This window comes from Talpa europaea (genome assembly GCF_964194135.1).
Source record: "Talpa europaea genome assembly, chromosome: 4".
Classification (NCBI taxonomy): domain Eukaryota; kingdom Metazoa; phylum Chordata; class Mammalia; order Eulipotyphla; family Talpidae; genus Talpa; species Talpa europaea.
This window is the reverse complement of record NC_140070.1, coordinates 25,736,905-25,752,239: the sequence shown is the minus strand read 5'-3', so window position 1 is coordinate 25,752,239 and position 15,335 is coordinate 25,736,905. Positions and strand designations below refer to the sequence as shown.

At 42.4% G+C, this 15,335-nt stretch overlaps 1 protein-coding gene across 2 annotated transcripts in view; it reads right to left on the bottom strand.

Moving 5' to 3' along the window:
* Positions 1–13,290, bottom strand: part of KCNAB1 (potassium voltage-gated channel subfamily A regulatory beta subunit 1) — a gene marked incomplete at both ends in the record, with an annotated part of 324,812 nt that extends 311,522 nt beyond the window's left edge. For both annotated transcript variants that reach the window (XM_084231608.1, XM_084231611.1), the window contains one exon: positions 13,016–13,290. In XM_084231608.1, the coding sequence (XP_084087734.1) occupies positions 13,016–13,290 (275 nt within the window). The remainder of the gene's footprint in view (positions 1–13,015) is intronic.
* Positions 13,291–15,335: the final 2,045 nt, after the last annotated feature.

The following is a 15,335-nucleotide window of genomic DNA, read 5'->3' as shown; positions in this document are numbered from 1 at the left end:
AACATTTCATCCACACTTCTTCTATCACGCCATTAAAACTATACCATACTCTTTTCTTCCCTAAAAAGACTCCGGGATTTTTCCAGGCAAGACAGCTGTCATGCATCCCTTTTCCCCCAGAACTGGAACATAATAGCTGATAAAACCTCTTAAAGATTTTTCTGTTTTGATTGTTAGACATTCTTTCAACATTGCATATCTGATAATAAGGGTCCATGCATGTAAATACATTTCTTCCTTTTTTAAATATTAATTTTGAATATTGACTTTTTGAAAATTCACTTAACTGAAATACTGTAAGAACACATTTGAATTTAATGCTTCCTTGTCCTTTCTACTGGATAAATGACCATCTGGAACTTAAAATATTGGAAACAGATTTAAGCAGTTAATATTTTGTTCAACAAGCAACTGGTGTTTGGATAGTCATGTCATTCTAAGCTTGGAGACAGAAAGCACTAAAGAGTCTCACTTGTGGAATTGTTTATGTTAACTATCACCTCTACATTCCCAGAGGTAATTAAATAATTCAACAGTCCTTTGGACAGCTTGTTTCATACTTAATGTTCATAATTGTAATCAAATTAAATATGAAGATTGAGCTATAAAATGCTTTGAGCTATAAAAATGATATTTTTAAGTGTTCTATTTCCAATAGGAGATATTTGTAATTCAAAAGTTTTTTGTTCTAAACAGAAATAAAATATAAATTTTTTTTAATTTTATTTATTTTTTTAATAATAAATTTTATTTTTGTATTCCCCCATACAATTGTAAATCCCCCATTCTGACCCCAATCCCTCCCCTCCCAGCCCCCACCCCCCAAAAAGTGTCTCTGGTTAATAGTTTTTTGTTGATTTTGATTTTCACTTTCTTATAGTTATTCATTTTCCTGGTCCCTTATTTAAGTTTTCTAGATTCCTGCTATGAATGAGACCATCCGGTTAAAATATAAAATATTTTTAAAACTCATTTCACCTGATTTTCATGCATGCAAATAATCTTTAAATAATCCCAATTTACTTAGACTGAATATTAGATTTTCCAGTAACTTTGCACAATAATAATGGTTTTGTGGACCTAAATAAAAGGAAAATAAGTTTCTTTGGGTTTAAAAATTTAAATGAAGCCTTCAAACTTAAATAGGAAAGTAAAATATTTTAAGTAATAATAATTGAGATAAAGTCTCAACTCTAATTTCTGAATCAAAAATCAACCTAAAAAAATTAAGCTAAACTTCTGGGAAATAGTTATGATATAAACTGTTGTTCTATTAACTGTAATGATTGTATTGTTATTTAACTATAGATGTTCCTATATTACATCATAGAAAACAAAACTTTTTAATTGCAAAAAAAAGATAAAATCAAAATAAAAGATCTCTTGAATACAAACCCAAATTTTCCTAACCAACTTTCCCTCACAGTCCTCACCATTCCACATAAGGATGCATATGTATCTTCTTTGAGAACAGTGAGCCAGGGGAAGAGTGCCAGGACAGGGTCAATGACATGGGTTTTGTTTGGTGCGGGGGTTAAGTCTCAGTGCTATCAAGCGCTGAGGCATGAGTTCGATCCCTGGCTAGGGAACTAAGCCACATGGCGCAAAGAACCTCTCCTATCTTGGCCTGTTGCTCCCCTCAGCAGTGTATTTCAGTAGATCCGCCTGTTCTGCTCCTGACTCTGTCTCTGGTGAATCCTCTCAGCCCCACACCTCTGGCTTATACCCCAGCTCTTGTATGCTTAAATAAATAAAACAATTCTTTTTTTAAAAATGCTGTGCCCTGCTGCTGGGAGCAGGCCAGCTTATCTGTCTTCAAAATATGGGTGCATTATTGGAAAAATCGTAATAATCGCATTGCTTCAATGAACATACTATTGCAGAAGCTCCTCTTCAAAACACACCCCTGGCCAGTGTTGAGATGACAGGCTGAACCCCTCGACTCTCCTGGCTCTCAGCAAGCGCCCTCTGACCTTTGTTTCCAGTGTGATCCTGCCTTGGAGATATCTGCCTTGAATGTGGCACCCGAGTCTGTGGCTGTTTCCAGAGAGCCTGCTGTGACTTCGGCTCACAGGAGGATGAAGGAGTAAGTCATGAGCTGCAGCGAGGCTCCAACACATTCACAGTTCTCAGTGCAAGAGAAAAACTGCGAGAGCTGGGCATGAGTAGGGAGACAGAAGGAAGGCTGTGTGCCATGTCCCTGCTGCGCTCACATCTCATCACCAGTTCTAAAGGGTCATCAGTCTTAGCAAAATAGGAAAGTGAATTCCAAGTAAGAAGCCAGAAGAGCTAACCCCCACCTTGGGGCTAAGGCCAGCCTTGAAGGTCAGGGAGTTTTGGGCTGTCCTGGTACCAGAAGCAGCGGCCCCTCCTGGGCATTCCCTTTACTCTGCCCTGTCCATGGCTCCGTTCACTCCACTCAGTTTCCCTTCTCATTGAGGCTTGGACCATGGCTCCCAGCCTCCCCTGCAATTCAGTGTGGTCATGTGATGAAACTCCAGCAGACGCTATAGCCCACAGTTGCCATTTCTAAGCCTAGCCTATAAAGTGCCCTCCATGGACTCCACCTCATGCTCCTGTCTGCAGAACAAATGTCAATGCTTGGCCATCAATCAGCTCACTTGGAAAACTAAAGAAGAAGTGGGGGTTGGCAGTGAGGAAGGAGGCAGGGACAAACTTCCAGTTTGAATAATTGAGCACTAGGGATGTTCTGTCTGATATAATGACTCTAGTTGCCATGCTGTGAGCTAGATGGAAAAGTTGTTAAGAAAGTTGATCCAGGTGTTCTCACGATGAGGAGAACCTTTTTTTTCCTTTTTCTTTTCATTGAATCCATATGAGATGATGGATGTTAACTAAACTTTCTATGGTAATCATTTCACAATAAATGAAAGCAAATGAACATGCTGTATACCTGAACCTTCCGCAGTGGTATGTGCTGATTCTTTCTCGTTCTTTGAGCTGTGATTAGATTAGCTTTGAGTTCTTTTTTGTTCCTTGATGTGAGCCTCTATTGCTATATATTTTCCTCTTATTACTGCTTTTGCTGCATCCCACACATTTAGGAAATTGGTGTCCTCCTTGTCATTCAACTCAAAGTATTTTTTAATTTCTTCTTTGATCTCCTCATTAGTCCAGTGGTCTTCCAGTAGTGTGGGTTTCAATCTCGATGAGGTAGGAGAGTTCCTTGCCTTCTTTTTATGGTTTATTTCTAGTTTGATGCCTTCATGGTCAGAGAAGATGGTTGGTATGATTTCAGTCTTGGTGTATCAGTTGATGTTTGTCTTGTGTCCCAGGATGTGATCGATCCTGGAGAATGATTTGTGTGCACTTGGGAAAAATGTGTACTCAGATTTTTGGGGTTGTTCTATGCTAATTATTTCTCAAACTGGAGAGAAAATAAGTTAAAGATGACAGGACTTTCATCAGCTTGAATCCCAACTGATTGGACCTTCCTATCCCTGATAGGACATAAGAAAGTTTATGTCTTGCCCAAGGTTGCAGGATTTAGCACCTAGCTTTACTTTTAATACAATCAATGGGTTTTAGGTGCCAGCCTAAGCATAACAAACATTCAGGAGCCCTTCCTGGACTGGGAACTGAACTAGGGATGTGGACTGGAGCCCAGTTTAATTTCACGGTATCTGAAGAAATATATGGCAAGTTTCTGTTTGTGATTTGATGCAGGGTGGGTGCCAGTGAGCACAAATCCAATTTTTCTTGCCCTGAAATGGAGATTTTTCTCCAAAACTGGAAGAATGACACCTGAAGGCATTGCACACAGCTGGTGAGGCGGGTGAGGAAAATAACATTGTCTCAACCATCACCCCTGGAGAACAGTGAGATGCTGCTCCTCCCGCAGAGGAGAGGCACATTATACAGAGGTGAAAAATCTCTGGTGAGACATTAACATAGCATAGCACACGCCGCCCAAGGATGACCACAAACTGAAACTGGAAAGGCCAGAGCAGTTCTGCTGTCCGATCTCTTCACCCTCTCAGCTCACAGGAGATGGCCATAGATTTTTACTTAAACCTATGGCCTGAAGTTGAGCTGAATTCACCTACTAGAGGGTCATTGGGGGCTGCCAGGGCTCTCTCCGTTCTTACACACTTCCCTTTATGGAAACAACTTCCATGGTGAAAGCCTGAAGAAACGCTGAAATTCACAGCCCGCTCTATTCCATGGCCCTTTGCTCTCCACCTGGGTGGTTTCCTCCTCATCTGTGCTTCATCCTCCCACCCCCACAATGACATTCCAGCTGTTTGATAAACATAAGCAGGGCAAGAGTGAAGACCCCAAATAGGGAGAGAAAGGGTGACTCCCACATCCAGCAAAAGCAACCTTGCACTGTGCTGGAAAGTGAAGGTGAAGTTACTAATGTGACATCTCAGTCATGACAGAGAGTCAACCCAGACTCGGCAGTGTTCCGTGAGTTAAGAGGTGACATCCTGCACCTTGTTCTGTGATTTCCTTGAATCTGACCTTGGGCAGAATCTTTTTGTTCTAGATCTTGGTTTTCTCCTGAAAGGTGGAGATTATATAAATAACCCCATCATAGATTATTGAGAAGGATTAAATTGAATAATTCAAAGAAAATGAATATGCAGTAAGTATTCAATAAACCATTTCTAACAGTAGGAAAAGGGAGCATGCAAGAAACCTTGTCCAAGGACTGGCTGTGGCTACTAGAAAAATGATCAGAGGCAACCACATTCTCAAGCTGTGTTCTAGACATGGTCTAGGATTAGAAGGAAATAAAAATAATGTGATAGCAAACACTTATAGTGGTTTAGAGCATGTTGAGTATTTTCATCTAAGATTAGTATTTGGATCTTATCTGTAAAAATCCCAGAAGACGGACAATGCAGATGTTTTTTATTTCCAGCATTTAGATGAAGAAACTGAGGCTCATGATTTGCAGAGTCGCACACAGCTAGTCAGCAGCAGTCAAAAATTTAGAGCCAAGCCTCTCTATTTGAGACAAGGCACTGCTCCCTTATTTAGAAAACATTTTTTAAAAAAAAATCAAAGCTATGGGCCTCCCTTGTGGCACAAGGGGTTAAGCACCGCACTATGAAGCAATACACAGCCTCTGCAGAGCAACCCACATGGTGCGGCAGACCTCTCCTGTCTCACCCACTGCTCCCCTCAGCAGTGCATTTCAGTCAGTCTGCCTGTTCTGCTCCCCACTGTGTCTCTGGTGAATACTCACCCTCCCGCACCTCTGACTGTACCCCAGTTCTTGTATAAATTAGTTAATTAATTAAAAGGGAAAGAAAAAAATGTATTTTAAAAAATCAAACCTATCTGGCACTGCTGTACCAACTACTAAAATAATAAACTTTCCGAATCAAAGAGAAGTTCCCACTGCTCCCTCAACTTCATTCACAACAGAGCACAAACTCATCTCCTTTTTTCTCTGAGCTATGACTCCCGGGTCAAGCGCTATCCAGTCCGCGAGCAGGTCAAGCTCCGCCCCTTTGCTCGGGTTCATGATATTATTACACCACATAGGCTCAGGCCAGAAAGAGTCCAGGAGACACTGGTCCCGTCTTCTCATTTCACAGAGACGGCACTGGGTTCTGAAGAACTTAGACAACCTTTCTGTGGCCACACAGCAAAATGGGACTTGACCCACCACTCCAAGTCCTTCAGCAGCATTGCTGCTTTGAAAGAGTCTGACCCTGGGGGCAGAGGACCACAGGGAGGGGAATTAGAGCTTCTGCACTTCCTCTAATCTGTTGGCATCATCAGAAAAGAAAGAAAAAAGGGTAAGTCAGAAAACCAAGACAGACACTGCTTCCAAGGTGCCCATGGTCCTTCAGAAGAACTGGACAAATCCACCAACATGGTCCAGCTACCAGGAATATTAAATTGAGAAACTGCCTCAGTTTTCCCAAAGAAACCCCCCCAAACAGTCACAGGGATGCAGACTGAAGCAAACTCCTGTTATTTGGCTACCACTGCAGAGGGTGTGGGTCCCGGGATATCTGGAAGAAAGCAGACATCCCTGGGGTACAAGCGCACAAGGCAATGCCAGCTGCATGGTCCTTAAGTCAAAGACATCATCTCTATCTTTAGGGACCACTCCTCCCCTGAGGCCACTGTTGGGATGCTGGGGACTTTCTCTGACTAATTCCCACGCTGTTGTTTACCCTCTCTTCTGTCACCTCACCTAGTGGCATTGGTAATTTCATTGCCCACCTTCATCAGCTGAAGGAATAAAGTCATATCACCAGTGAGGGGCAGAGCCAGGGCCTGAATACAGCAGCCTGGTTCCAGGATCAGTAGCTTTAAACTCCCAGTCAACTGCCTGTCCAGAAGCACCAGAGCCTCCCAACAGGTAGATCTGCTCTACCTACAGATCACAGGTAATGCAGATGCAGATCCCAGAACTGCAGAGAGGACCCCAGTGGCATATTCTCACTGGGCTCCACCATTACTGCCCTTTGCCAAAGCTAACACCTGCTTTTGGTGCCCTTGACTCTGTCTCCTTCTCTGCAGACTTTGCTTCACTATGAGTGTTAGTGAAGCACTTTCTCTTCCCACTCGGCTCATATAGGGATTGACTTTCTCCTGCAAACCTCTCCCCGAACCCTACTTCAGACTTCTGTTGTCATCTCCTCCCCTCCCCTTGAGAGTTGCCTATGCACAATGCCTCTCCTCCATTCCTCTGTCTGCCTCTCCTTCCATTCTCCTGCCACACACCTAGCTCCAGCCTGAAGGAGCCTTTCTGAGAGCATGCAGGTACCTGAGAACAGAAGCAGCTCTTCATTTCTTTTTCATACTTTTGCATATCTGTGCCTTTGCTTCACAACTCTTCCTTCCATGCTGTTACCTTCCCTGACTCAGCCCCTCTCCTCTGACCTACCTTTCAAGTCCAGATGCACTCACTCCAGTTGGGGAAACTCCCTTTGTCTTCCAAAATGTGTTATGACCTTCTTCTTTATAGCACCTTTCATTTAAGTACATGCCTTATCTCCTTTAGGCTGCACGGAACATTCATCTTTGTGTCACTTACAGGGCCTTGCACAAAGACGATGCTCAATCAACAGACTGCTCAGCATTCCCTCCCTGACCTGAGGCTTGGTTCTCAGCTGCCAGATCTGCCTGCAGAAACTCAGCCAGAGGTTGCTATATTCACCAGCCTTCTTGTCAGGAACTGAGTTCACCAAAACCCATCTTGGACAAGGGCCTGTCCCTGCAGAGAGTCCCGTCTGACCCTCTGGAATCCTGTAGAGTAGATCATTTCTAGGAAATCAATAATTTTTGATGTCAGAGAGGAATATTAGAAGAGTGGCTATATGTCACTGTTCACTGGTTAGGAAAAACCATTTATTAGGAAGGTAGAAATCATTATCCAAATACTATAGCTAAATGTTCATGGATGTGTTGGTGTGTCCATCTAAATGTCCCCAATCATTTCAACTTCATGGGTTCAGTCCACCATGGTATAGAATGTTAAGGCTGATAGTATTGAAAAGCTATTTGTATTCAACCCCCAAGATCCTTCCTAGGAGGATGGTGAGCATACGAATCCCTAAACGCCTTCCCTAAGAACACACAGTGGTGGGCCTCCTTGGTGACTCAAGGGGTTAAGACGCAACCTATGAAGCTGTCCGCAGCCTCCGCAGCACAAGTTTGATCCCCCAGCCAGGGAGCAACCCACATGGCGCACCAGACCTCTCCTGACTCACCCGCTGCTCTCCTTAGTAGTGTACTTCGGTCAATCTGCTTGTTCTGTTCCCCACTCTATCTCTGGTGAATCCTCTCACCCCCCACACCTCTGGCCTGTACCCCAGCTCTTTTATGCATAAATAAATAAATCTTAAAAAAAACACACACACAGTGGTGCTTCATAAATATTAACTCAGTGTACCAGGATATAGATGAGGAACAAGATGAGATGCACATATGTGCCAGATATCATGAGTACCCCATTTTTAATTATCTTCATTCATGTACAATATGATAGTACATATCCCATGTACAATATGAGGTCACATCTCAGTCCTTATTTTGGAGAGTTTGAAAACAAAGCACATCACCTGCTTCTTATCTCTTTAATTTTTACAACTGTCCTTTCTTATAGCCAAAGAAATCGAGACCGATAAAAGTTTATTAGCTTACCCAACAATTTACTAAAAAACTCAATGTTATAGGTTCTGTATAAACACTACACTGTCTAGAGAAAAATGAAATGGGCTCTCTCAAATATTGCCTGTGGGAAGATTCACTGAGAAAATATTTCCAGAAACATTGAGAATAAAAATATATATGCGTATGGATATATGTATATATGTGTATATATACAAATATACATGTATATATATTCACCCATTAATTCCACTTCTGAATATAAAACATAAGAAAATAACCAGAAAAATGGGTTTTTAAAATCTGATACAAAGATGCTTATTGTAATGTTATTTATAATGATAAGTAATTGTGGGTCTGCTAGACTTAAGCAGTCTGTTCAGCCACCATTATGGTTACCTGCAGTTCGGCATTCCTATACAAAGGTCAGAACTGCCCAGTCACTGTCATATGAGCCAAACCTTACAAAATGCCTTTCATATCAATCAAGAGCAGAAAGCTTGATCACTCTGGGAAGGGTGTGCATCACAAGATATGACCAGTAACGCCTGGGGGGCTGAGGACGGATGCATAAACTTACTCCTGACTCATACATCATGAGTTATGACTGGAAACGCCCAGGGGGCAGAGGACTGATCCCCAAAAGCTGATCAGTGGAATGCCTTGTTGATAAGATTAGGACCATGGCTGGAGGTCTGGGGTCTGGTTTTGATTACAATACTTGGTCATCAAGCTGATGACATGGTCAGCAGACTCTTGCCCCCAAGCCCTAGATAACATTTCTGAGTTTCACCCATCCTTTTCTCCTGGTCCTCCTAACACACAGAGCTGATCCTCTATGATTATTCTATGAATAAAACGGTCAGGATCTTGCTCTCAGCAGTATCCTGCCTTGTGCAGCCTGCTCCATGACTCCCATGTCTTTGTCAGTGTGGTGTGGCCCAATACAACAAGTAATAAAATAAGAATGGCTACACAAGAATATAGTCAGGGCCTCCCTGGTGGCTCAAGGGATTAAGCACAGTACTATGAAGCTGTCTGCAGCCTCTGCAGCATGAGTTCAATCCCCGGCCTGCCAGGGAGCAACACACATGGCACAGCAGACGTCTCCTGTCTCACCCACTGCTCCCCTCAGTAGTGTATTTCGGTACATCTGCCTGTTCTGTTCCCTGCTCTGTCTCTGGTGAATCCTCTCACCCCCTGCACCTCTGGCCTATACCCAAGCTCTTGTATGCATAAATAACTAAATCTTTAAAAAAAAAAAAAAAAGAATATAGTCATAAGATGCAGTCTTCAGAAAGAAATTTTTTTTAAAGATTTATTTTTTATTTATTTATACAAGAACCGGGGTATAGGCCAGATGCACGGGAGGGTGAGAGGATTCACCAGAGACAGAGCAGGGAACAGAACAGGCAGACTGACAAAATACACTGCTGAGGGGAGCAGCAGGTGCGACAGGAGAGGTCTGCCTTGCCATGTGGGACCCTCACCGGCAGACAGGGATCGAACCAGTTCTGCAGAAGCTGTGGACAGCTTCACTGCGCTCAAATACCTGTGCTACTGGGGGAGGCCCTTCAGAAAGAAATTTTAAGTGGTGTTTAAGAAAGTAAGATAGACTGGCATAAGATTAAACGAAAATAAAAAGTATAGGGCCTCCCCAGTGGCGCAGCGGGTTGAGCATGGCGCTGTAAAGCTGTCTGCAGCCTCTGTAGCATGGGTTCAATTACGGGCTGGCCAGGGAGAGACCCAGATGGCGCAGCAGACCTCTCCTGCCTCGCCCGCTGCTCCCCTCAGCAGTGTCTTTGATCCATCTGCCTGTTCTGCTCCCCGCTCTGTCACTGGTGAATTCTCTCACCCTCCCGCACCTCTGGCCTGTACCCCAGTTCTTGTATAAATAAATAAATCTTTAAAAAAAAGTATAAAACAGAATATGATTCTAATTCAAAAGGCTATGGGAAAGCACACAAAATATTAGCAATGGTTTCCTATTCTTCTTTATATGTTTATTTTTTTTTTCTTTCAAAATTTTCTACAAAGTTCAGATGATACTTTTGTCATTTGAAAGAAAACGCTTTAAAAAAAAAACAGTAAATAAACCTTTTTATAAATCATCCACAGTTGCACAGGAATTAAGAAACAAAAACAGCCCTCTGTCTCTAAGCCCAGGCCCCTGCACACCCTCCCTCACTGTGCAGGGAAGAAGCCTCATATGAAATACGTCTGCATTACAGGATCATCAGACAACTCCAGGAAAAGCATCTGGATGAGGCAAATTGCATTAGATTGTTTCATATGCGCCCCCAGACAGGGGGTCAGCACCACTCACCACAGACTAATGTGCATTCTCTGTCATGCCTCCTGCAATTTTATTTCTTAAATATATCAGGACTGTAGACCTCTCTCTATATTTGAAGCTTTCTTCCAATAATTTAATAATACCCTGTCTTTCAAATGTAGGTTATCATTGAATCTGGGCGTAAGACAATCCTCAACTCCCTCATGAACTAGAATTAACCTGCTATAAAATATTTTCATTCCTTCTCAGAAAGGAAATTGGAGTTAGAACTTTCCAGCAATTCCCTGTTGATGGTCACTAACCAACAACCCATCAAATTCTTGCCCAGAGCAAATATGCAATGTCTTCAAGGACTCTTTATGCTTCCTATCCTGTCCTATAACATTTCACAGATAGATACACTTCTTTCTATTTTACGTTAATTCTATATCTCTCCTACATCCACGTCTCCAATGGCGATATCACTCTTGGAAGAAAGGACAGGGGAAGAAGTCCAGACAAATTTGTGTGACTTTTTCACAAGCAACATTTACAAATGAAAGGTAAACTGGTGGCATTGAGGACCCACATTCTGTTGCTTAGATTACACTGGAGGGATGCACTGTCAGTCAGGTCATTCATTGTCCCCCAGAAACTCAAGCAATCATCTGAGGGTGGTGACTCCACCACTGGGATGTAGAAAGGAATGAGCTAGGACAAGAATCGTTGCCTTTTTTTGAGGTATGAATACAACAGAGCACTTTGGTAAACCTAATTTATAAAGGTGTTTAGCTTCAACTGCACACAGGAGCTTCCCCTGCAAACAATCACCTTACAAAGGTGAGAAGAGAAGGCATTTTTCATGTGTCATGCGACATAGATATTACCTACACTTTTCCTTAAAACGTGACTAAAAGGACTCTGCCAATATATTTACTTACTCTGGACCAGAAACTTTTCTGAAAGAACTCTACCACAGAACCTCTGGTCCAGAGTAAACAAAAGAATATGTAATAGAGGAAGCTATTACAAGACTTTCTTTTGCCACCTAACTCTTTTTCTAGAATTTTCTTAATAATAATTTTAAATAAATATGAGGTGCATTCCCAGTACTACAAGCTCATTTGACTAAGCCCATCCTCCTGGGGGTCCTTCCTCCAGGGACCCCAAACACAGGCACGACAGTTTACAAGAGACTCAGACAATTCACTCTGGCTATCAAAAGCAAATGTCACGGTAAAAAGAAAGTATGTCACAGAACATTTCCAGAAATGTGATTTTGTTTTACCGTTTCAATGTTGATTTTTAAATGACAGCTTAGATTTGAAAATATCCATTCCTACCTTGGAAAGGCGAAAATGGAGTATAGGCATTTTGAAGATTTTACTCTGCATGCATCAGTTAATTCAATTGCTAAATAAGTCTTCCTGTGGTGTTTTTTTGGAAGTAGAACTATAAAACAGCAGCTCAGAGCACACAGAGGCTTTGATAAACAAAATATATTCCAGAATTTCTATGCCACCACACAGTATCTACAAAAGAAGTTTTCAATATTTTGGCCATTTCATTGGAATCATTTTTCATTACTAAAGGATTTTTATTACAACTTAATTGAAAAAGTTTTTAGGCTTTATTTTCACAATAATTTTCTTGCAAAATTATCTTTCATTCCTAAGAAATTTTTGAAGCTATTGCAGGAAATAAACATCCTTAAATTCCAGGACTCTTAACACTTTTATTCAGTACATTTTGCTTCTTACCATCGAGACTTATAAAAGAATTACTCCTTTGCGTTATCTGAATCCAGACGAAGAAAAGAACAGAGAAGAGAGCTACAGAAATTCTTTTACATTCTCCCTTATTTTTTTTAAATTCCCCCTTTTTAAATATAAAAAGTAAAAATCAAAATCAACAGGCAACTGTAGATCAGAGACATTCTGTAGGGGAGGAGGGAGTAGGATCCGGATGGGGTGGGAAGAGCAGAAGGGACTGTAGTGATGGTGCACGGGTGAAATGGTGGTGGGAATTTCACAGGGAAATCATACATTGTACAAATATGAAGAATGATGTAATAAATACTAAATAAATAAATAAATAAATAAATAAATAAATAAATAAAATGCCCCCTTTGCCTAATGTTGCCACCCAGCCATGAGACTCTGCCCCCCATTTTAGTAGTCAATTTGTAGTCAATTTGTCAATTTGCACGCTGACTGCCAAACTAAACACTCACTCAAAAAGTTCACAGCACTCAAGGTACATACTTACAACAGGCAAAACACAGTCCCTCCCTCACCAACAATTCTGCAGGAAAAGGAAGCACAGGGTGGCAAAGGCTTTTTGCTGTTGGTTTGGGAGGAAGCATCTTCACACAAGCTTTGAACTCTTTTGGCTTTTACTTAAGAAAAATCATAATGACGAGATTCTTTCTACCTGTCAGTTCTTGAGTGTCTACTGCCACTTTACAAGAGCTGTTTTCTGAACGACAATCCAGAAAGTACTGTTTGCCATTTTCACCAGGTTCCGGTGCTTCATAATTACATAGTCTGAAGTGTCAATCATCTGTAAGGCCACCAGAACCGCCAAAATCCCCAGCAACAGGGAAAAGACTTTAAAGCACCCACTCCGGACCAGGCTTACCTGTGAGGCATGCCGGTGGTGTAGGCGGTGGTGTGCTCGCTGGACAGGTCACAGAGCTTGAGGTACCAGTTCATCTCCACTTCCCGCACCAGAGCCAGTTGCCGAGCCCTGAGCTGGCTTTGCCCAGAAGGGCTGAGGCTGCCGTCCTTTGCATTTTCGGAGGCTTTCTTGGGTGACTTGTCTTTGCTACCCACGGAAAGCCCAGCATGTTTCCTTAACTTGGGGTTCTCTTCTGAGATCTGAGTCCCCACAGCTCCAGTGCGGGCTGCCAGCATCTTGGAGGTCCGTGCCTAGCTGTCAGCGAAGACTCCAAGTCACTGTGATCAAAGTAATTTGAATTGATTTTTCTGCTCTTGCCTCCCTTCTCCTGCCTGTCCTCCCCCATCCCCTTAACCTTATCCTGCCACAGAGCTGTAATTGAGCCGGGTCTGTGCCGGGATGAAAGGGTATCTCTAACTTTCCTGAGGAAGAGCTAAGGCAACCACTGCTGTGATGTCTTAGAACATGGAAATTTTAAAAACAGCCCCAACAACTTTGCATGACTGAAGTTCTGCCCTGCTATTTCTTCTGCAAAGTTGGAGTTCTCCTTCATTTAACAATGAAAACTCCCAACCTTAGATCACTAGGGTTTGGTAAGTTATATTTGCTCATGATGATAGAGTGATGAAAAAAGACACTGAGGGACACTCATTAGTCATTCTTAATTAGAGGCCCCTTAGCGTTTTAAAAGTTCTAATGTGAATTTCCTCAAATAAGTTTAACAATACTGTTACAAAGGGAGGATGATTCCTCTTATGTAACCTTAACATATATTCAGTATGTTTTATAGTGCTTCGGGAAAGGGAAGTTTGGGGGGTTTTGTTGTAGTTGTTAGTATTTATAACACTATGTTTAAAGAAGTGATGCTTTATAACACTATCTATGTCTTAGGGCTGTAGTTTCATACCCCTACAAATGTGAGACTTCTTTTTTTAAAGATTTATTTTATTTATGTGTATAAGAACTGGGGCCACGAAGCACATATGTGAAACATTTTTCACTCCTAATGGAAGAAAGATTAGCCCACCATAACTGACTCAGTGATCGGCCATCTCAAACCTCTGACAGATGGAAATATGAGAATTGTCTTACCGTTGAGGAGATTGAGGCTGAAGTTGAAGTGGGAAAATATAGCAGAGTGAAAAGAGGTACTAAGAGCCTGGGTGTGCAAGGGCAAGGGTGGGATGTGGGGGCTACTAGGTTCAGAAAAACTGTTTCTGGAGATGGAAAGCAGGTTCAGTAATGGCCCTTGAGGTTAAGATGGATGGGACTGAACCAGGGGACAGTGATGTCCCCTGAGTGTCTGAAGTTGTTTAGTAAGCCACTAAGCCGCAGCAACTCCTGGTTAACCTCAGTCCTTCCTGCAGCAATCAACTCAGTATTGGCTGATGGTGAATTTCTCTGTCATTGCAAGACCAGTTATAAAAAGCTTAGAGGGATAGCAGGTCTTACAACCTTTGAGCACAGCAGGAGGTGGAGGAAAGGGCTTTTATTAAAGAGTTAGCTCTTCTAGAAAGCATGCTGAATCTTTGAGGATCTCTATGACTGTTAATTAATAAAAGGCAAGGATGAGGGGACAGCAAATCACACCATGTGAGCGCTCCTTTATTCAGATAAAAGCTATTTAATATTAACACATTAATATTAACAGTTAATTAACAGTCTCCAGGGAAGTCTAGGATTAGAACCATGACCTGCAAGCAATGTGCCACCTGAAACACCTCTCAAAGGCATGAAGGCAGAGGCTACCAAGTGCCAGGGTCTGTCCCACTTTAGGCTGGGGGTAGAGTAGGAACTTTAAGCACCAGCAGCTAAAGGTTCTCCAGCTCCTTCCCTGCCTGCCCTCCCTGGAGTCTTGGAAGAGCTCTGCCAGGGTGGTATCCACAGCAGCAGGCTTCCCAGATTGTTGACTCTGGGAACAGACTCCTCTATTAGATACTGTTGGGGGGGGGTGTGTCAATAGGGGCTCTGCAGTGGGGCGGGGGAGGAGGGTCTGTGCTCATTCAGCCAATGGGCAGAGGATGCACGTTACCCTGACTTGTCTTTCTCAGGAGGCAGTGCTGTCATGTTTAAGGGCTCAGTTCTGGAGTCCCACTGCTGGGGTTGGAACCCCAACTCCCTCACTAACATGCTCTGTGATCTTAAGTAAATTACTTAACCCCACTGGGCTTTAGTGTCCACATTGAGAAAAAGTAGGACAATGTGTAGGACCTGTGGCAGTCTTAAAATATGGTCCTCAAACATTTTGACTTCCCTTTCATTGGGCGCCTATTTTTCTTCC